The 7,186-nt window shown below is 43.6% G+C and overlaps 1 protein-coding gene across 1 annotated transcript; it reads left to right on the top strand.

The window, feature by feature from the left end:
- Positions 1 to 526: 526 nt before the first annotated feature.
- On the top strand, positions 527 to 2,783 carry LOC117882894 (protein shisa-1-like). Its single transcript, XM_034781761.1, is given in 2 exon segments — positions 527 to 776; positions 2,263 to 2,783. Coding segments are annotated over 2 exon segments (771 nt in total).
- The last annotated feature ends 4,403 nt before the right edge of the window (positions 2,784 to 7,186 follow it).

Raw genomic sequence — 7,186 nt, forward strand, 5'->3', positions numbered from 1 at the left:
TGGCTAACTGTGCCCTTGTTTGTGACAATGGCTAATCAAGTGTGTGAGATGTGCCATCTCCAGCAGGAAACAGAGGCTCTTCCCTGCTGGAGTTTAGGATGGGAAATGGGGGGGAGGGGTGATAGGCCAGGAGGAGCTGGGAATGGTTTCGAATTGAGTGGGTCCTTCTTTGTTGTTGGGAGGGAGGGGGAGAGAGAATTGGAGGCAGGTCACTGGACAGGGGATAAAACCTCCTGAGGGCTGAGCTGAGCAGAGCTTTAGACCAGGCTGTGGGAAGGCAGTACAAACAGCTCACAGACTGGCGGGAGGAGGCAGCCATACATCCTGATGGGCTGATTGCGGGTGCAGGGGCATCCTGGTGGCTAACAGAATCGGGAGGGAGCCTGGTCTGGGCTGCTCGGGAGTGCCCTAAGCAACTAGGGAGTTCAGAGCACGTGGACTAACCAAGGGACAGGCTAGAGAGGTCTCCAGTCTGAGCTCTCTGACGGAGGGGGCGAAAGGCAGGAAGCCCGAAGGTTTCTGTGTCATGGAGAGGGGGCCATTGTGTGTCCTGGTGCTGTTGTTGACTCTGGGGGGCACCTCTGGGCAGGATGGAGAGTACTGCCATGGCTGGGCAGATAGCTCACAGCTCTGGCATAGGGGGTTTCGGTGCCCAGAGCACTACGACAGCCCAGAGGCTACTCTGTGCTGCGGCACCTGCAACCTGCGCTACTGCTGCTCAACCAGAGAGGCTCGGCTGGACCAAGGCTTGTGTCCTAATGACCATCACCAGACCAGTCCCAAGCCTTCATCAGGTAACAGGCTCCTTCTGCACCTGCAGGATAAGGGGTGGACTTCATCAGAGACCTGGGTTCTGCGGTACACTTAGGGAGCTGGGATGCTTTTTAGATCCACCACTCCAAAACTCTCCCTTTAGAGTTCCACATCTTACCCAACCAGCCCGTGCCTCCCTCTACAGTTCCACATCTAATCCCCCCCTTCAAAGCTCCAGCTGCCCAACTCAAGTCTGCTCCCTCTTTAGAGCTCTAGACAACTTGACCCATGGTGGGACCCTGTTTAAAGGGGAATGAGCTATAGCAAGTGAGTAAAGAAGAGTATTTCTGGGCCGCCCTCTCCCATCGTTTTAAAATGGAAGTCTAGATCCCTTGTAGAATACAAAGTGCCCCATAGCTGGTATTGGCAGAAAACTGCCTGGGCATTAGGCTATGCTAATTAAGGGCTAGTCTATTCATGGAGTAATTCCTGGTTAACTGCTCCTGACTAACTCTAAACTCCATGTGTGGACACACTTATTCTGGAATGAATGCCTTGTTCCTGTTCAGCTTAACCCAAACTCCCTGGAGCCATTCATGAATACCGTTGCACTTTAAATTCAGACCCTGCTTTAATCAGAAACACCTTCCAGCTGTAGACAAGCCCTAAGGTACTGTCTGGGAAGGAGGAGGGAAATGGGTGATCTATAAGCAGAGCTGAGTGTGAGGAAACCAGGATGCCTTAGTCTAAATTCTAGTGATGCAGGCCAGAACTAATGAACGATGTGGGGTGGAAACCAGGCTTCAGCTGAGGTTCTTCTAGTTTAGCATTTGGGGACTTAGTATAAATGCGAAGGAGTGACCAGGCACCAAAAAGCCATTGAGCCAAGCGCTAGGATTTATGTTCCAAGGTGAAGAAAGCATAATGTGGGCTGCTGTGACTGCTAATGTGCTGGGTGCTCAGAGGCCTCTGGTTCCTTACAAGTTTCCTAAAATGGTGAATTTTTGGTTTGTAAAAATTGGGATTGCAAGATCTAGAGCTGCTTAGTGACCATATCTAAACTCCTGTCCTGTTCAGGTAGATTCTACATGGCATTCGCCACTAATTCTATAAAGTAAACAAGTTCTGGGCTCAATTCTCTGGTCTTTTGCATCTTGTATTGTCACTTATACCTGAAAACAATAGGTGTGAAATGCTACCAGATCAGAATACTAGTCTCAAAAGCACTCTGCATAGGTGTAAATGATTATCATAATTTGGAAAGGCAATGGCGCCCACCTCTGACCTAATACCTGGGCTTAGGCAAAAACTTCATTCTAGTTTCTCACTGGCAAGAGCCCATCTTGGTCCTGCTATTCATTTGGAGAGTTAATGGGCTCAGAACCCTTGCTGGTAGGGCGTAAGACTTTGTGGTGATGCTTTAAAGATTTAGTGAAACCTCCGGGTATGAAACATGATATAGCGAGGGAAACTTCTGTAAATGAGGACCTTAGTAAAGACTATCCTTAGTAAATGACTGACTTCTCTCTCTGTATTTTCCATTTCCAGTGCCCATGTACTTACCTTTCCTCCTCGTTGGGTCCATATTTGTGGCTTTCATTGTCATTGGGGCCTTCGTTGGTATTTGCTGCTGTAGATGCCTGAAATCCCAGGATGAAGAGCAGCAACATGGGCCTGCACCAATCCAGAGTCAGCTGCTCGAAGCTGCTGCTCCTCCTTGGTTCTCCAGTTCAGCCACCAGATGCTCCTTGGGTAGTCATCCTCAGACCAGTAACATCTGCCTGAGCATGGCTCCACCTTTCCCCATCATAGGGTCCTCTCAAGGAGCCCAGTTCTTGCCACCTACATCAACCAATGGATCCCTTTTGCAGCCTGCATGTACTACTTATGGAATACCAACTGATCATACTATCATAACAACTCCAGCATCTTTCCTTAATAGAGCAGTCTATGGACAAACTTCTTACTATCATTTTCCTGTAAGTGCCATGCCTGGTGACCAAACAATGTACTCAGGGGCTCATGTCTAAGATGACTTATAACTGCAGATCTCCATATTGTAAAAATGTAGGGTGCTTTTTGGACAAAGTAACAAGCGGGAAGTAATACAAACTTCTGAAATTATTAGCATGTGTGAAATGAGAATCCTGTCTTTATACCTATTTGGGAAAAATAGGTCTCATTTTAATTGTTTAACCAGTTAATTTAGTATGTACTACCTTGGGGCTCAGGTTCAGTCTCCATGGTTCATTCATTTATTGGCATGTTTTCTCACGGCAGGGCTAATCTTGGTGGGGGTTTTAACTGTGGACAGCTGTCCACTGGGAACTGGAGCAATACTGCCATACTCCTTCGCATAGGCAGTGAACAGCCTGCTGATCTTGGAACTCTTGGTCAGTTACTAACTTAGGCTGAATTTGAACCCAGCTACCTACAGGGCTCTCTTACCCATTACAAAATGCCTTAGCCATTCTACAATCTTAAGACTAATTTTGCATTATATTTTAAATGGCTTGTAGAGTACTTTCTCTGATTAAAAACTAGTTGTTTTATCTTAAAGGGACATTGTCAAATCATGTCTTTGCCTGAATTTTTATCTACATCTGACTGTTTCAACACAAGCTTATTCTAAGCAAAAGGGATTAGAGGGGAGAATGAAAAGTCTTGTTTTTCTTTCTTACTGTGACTATACTATGCATGTATTAGCATTACGCATAGTCAGTTTCACTGTTGTTTGCATGGGCCCATACTGAGGGGGAACAAAATAACGTTCAGAAAATGTGAATGACAGCAAAAGCAAAAGTTGGCAGAGGGACTAGGGAGCAGGTGGAGTATCTGAAACTACTTTTTACATTCCCCCCTACCCCAAATTGACTGGATGTCAAGTTGATGGTGACTCTAAGACTGAACATGTTGCTGAAGAGCTGTCAGTTAAGTGCTGATACAGGAGCCGCTTTTAGGCCAAAACTTTTTGTAAAATGCACTTTGTGTCTGTGCAGATTATTGGGGTGGGGGAAAATAACTTTGTGCTGGTGTATTTGTTGCTCTCTGTCTTGTAATGGTTTAGTGCAGGGGTAGGCAACCTATGGCACGCATGCTGAAGGCGGCACGCGAGCTGATTTTCTGTGGGACTCACACTGCCCGGGTCCTGGCCACCGGTCCGGGGGGCTCTGCATTTTAATTTAATTTTAAATGAAGCTTCTTAAACATTTTTAAAACCTTATTTAGTTTACATACAACAGTAGTTTGGTTATATATTATAGACTTATAGAAAGAGACCTTCTAAAAATGTTAAAATGTATTACTGGCATGCAAAACCTTAAATTAGAGTGAATAAATGAAGACACCACTTCTGAAAGGTTGCCGACCCCTGGTTTAGTGTAACTCTAGCTATGTAATAGCAACAAAAAGAGACCTATTAACTGATTATAAGACATTATGAAAAGGCTTTTTTATAACTGGGTGGTAACAAGGAGTGAAATGTGGCAAGACCCTCCACCTATATAACACGACTTCCTTTTTCTTTAGCTTCTAGTAGAGAAAAAAACCCTATCTATTTTGACTTAAAATACTGTTTACACTCTCAATAAGGAATTATCTTCAGATGTGTACTGCCTAACTGCAGCCATCCTTCACAGCAGGAGTTAACAGCAGGATGCTGATATGAAGAGGTTGACAAAATATGTTGATCCCAGCTGCTGGAGTATCTAACACTTCCTTTGGTCAAAGAAACCGGAGAATAATTACACCAGAGGTACATTAAAATAACTCCACAGACATTGCCAGCAGGAGCAGGTGCCAAGGATTAAAGTTGTGAGTAAAACACAAGAACTTAATCTTCAGCTGATTGGTCAGGATCTTAAAATCTGTATAATAAAGAGGCTTTGGTGATTTCCCTTGGAAGCAGATGGGGCTAAATAATCTGTTCTGTAAACGTAAAATCCATCAGAATATTTGTATTTGTATTGTATTGATGTGGAGGCATCTCACATCTAATTCTATTGTGTAATGTATCCCATCATATAGATGCTAAAAAGGGCATACATTTCTTAGTACCCTGGCTTGTAGTGGGGGAAGCAATGCATTCTGGTAAAATAATAGGCTCAATTCTCCCCTCATTTGCACTGGGGTAAATCAAGAGTATTTCCACTGAAATTAATGGACTTACAGTAGAGTAAGAGAAGGGGAAATTGGTCCTAGTATATCAAAGTTTGCTGTAAAGGATGTAACTTCGGGCCTAATCTGTATGCTGGGCAGGGAAAGAAGTAATAAATGTTTACATGACACGAAGCATTTTGAATTTACTCAAAATTAGTTATTGGATTATTTTTTTTTTAAAATGAGGATGAAGAAGGAAGACCACCAATATAAAGTACCAACCAAAGCTTAACTGTGTTGAGGGAGGCTGAGCCTAGTTTGTCATGTCACTCAATGCCCGGTCACTGAAAATAATTGAGGATCTTATTTTTACCATGGATTAGATTTCACAGCACCCAGAGCTGGTGTGATAAGAATGGTAACATGTAGCTGTGCATTTGCTTTAACTAAATGCCTATTTTTAGAGGGACTGTTGTCTATGGTCTCACATTTTGGTGGATTCCATGTCCTTTTTCTTACTAAAAAGATCAGATAAGGACTAACACCCATGAGGACAGAACCTAAATCCAGTTATTTATGGAGTATTTCTACCATGTTCCTTCCTGTTTAGAGATACAAAGGTACGTTACAATGAAAATGGATGTTACAGCTCTAGTTTTAGGGTCCAAAATCCATACAGTGAAGTGTTAACAGAATGCATAGCTTACAGGGGTGTTAAACAGCACCTTATTGGCAGCAAGCATTGCTACCAGTCACTGCAAGGGAGCATGGACTGTATTTACCTTTCTAATTTGATCAAGTGTGTACATGCCAGACATTTGTTTTAAATTGGTTATATTATATACCCTGCCTCCTCCGATTATAACTTAATTTCAGTCAATCAGTATTGTTAACCCTCAAGCATTTAAAAATATGAGTCCGCCCCATCACAAGATCGATTTAAAGATCATGAGATTTAAAAAATAAAATGGGTTCTCTATTTGCCTGCTGACTCTTGAGCTTTTAGGGTACTGGTGGTTCACATTTGCAAGATTTAGTTAAAAAGCATGAGGGCTAGACATATTTTCTTTTTACTGAAAGCTGAGATTCCACTGTGATCACTTGACTCCAGAAGCTGAGGCTTTAAGAAAAACACCGAATATTGTGAGATGTGCAACACAGGTGTATGTTCTCAATTATAATATTGCCCTGAAACAACAAAACCTTGATTCTGAAGGCAGTTTCCAATAGCAAATGATCTCTCTAAGAAGAGAAGGACAAGAGTCTTGGATGATTTGATTTCTGTTCCTAGCTCTGCCACAAACTTGGTCAAGTTTTTCATTTGCAAAGTGAGGATAATCCCTCCTTCAAAGGTCTGGGATGAGGATTCATGCACTAATATTCATGAAGTGCTTTGCCATCATTGGGACAAGTGCTGGAAGTGCAACGCACAGTATAATTTATTTAAAAATTTAAATAGTTAATGTCTTATTTTTTCACTACCAACTTAAAAATTTTGCTGCTGTATTTTTCCCCCCAAGTTTGCTTCTGCAGTTTCATAACTTTCACATATTTCCAGGATATCCTCTGTGTTAACAAGTTTGAGGTCAGTTTGGAAATGAGAACAAAACAGTCCAGTGGTTCCCAAACTTGTTCTGCCACTTGTGCAGGGAAAGCCCCTTGTGTGCCGGGCCAGTTTGTTTACCTGCTGCATCCGCGGGTTCGGCCAATCACGGGTCTCAGTGGCCACGGTTCTCTGCTCCAGGCCAATGGGAGCTGCTGGAAGCGGCGCGGGCTGAGGAACATACTGGCCACTGCTTCCAGCAGCTCCCATTGGCCTGGAGCAGTGAACTGCGGCCACTGGGAGCCGCGATTGGCCGAACCTGCAGACGCGGCAGGTAAACAAACCGTCCCGGCCCACCAGGGGCTTTCCCTGCACAAGTGGCAGGGAAGCAAGTTTGGGAACCACTGAAATAGAATAAAAATGAAAGAACCTTTGAAGCCACTGTCAACGCTAACGGAAACCAAAGTTCTCCACACTTTCAGCAATGCAGAAAGGGTTCAACAGCAGTTTTCACTCTTTGGCGGCTGGAAAAATCAAAGCATCCAGGGAAGCCAAGAAAGCAAGAACAAATGTTGATCCAAGCGTGGACATGCAAAAGTGATTTACAGTGTACGTCAACGCAATTTATGTCAACTTAATTTTGTAGCGTGGACTTGCCTTTAGTATTTGTCATGTATAAATCACTTTGCAAACATTACCTAATTAATCCTCATTTAGGATTACCAAGGCACCAGGTAACAGAGTAGCAGCCGTGTTAGTCTGTAGCCGCAAAAAGAACAGGAGTACTTGTGG

The sequence above is a fragment of the Trachemys scripta genome, chromosome 9 (genome assembly GCF_013100865.1).
Source record: "Trachemys scripta elegans isolate TJP31775 chromosome 9, CAS_Tse_1.0, whole genome shotgun sequence".
NCBI classification, from domain to species: domain Eukaryota; kingdom Metazoa; phylum Chordata; order Testudines; family Emydidae; genus Trachemys; species Trachemys scripta.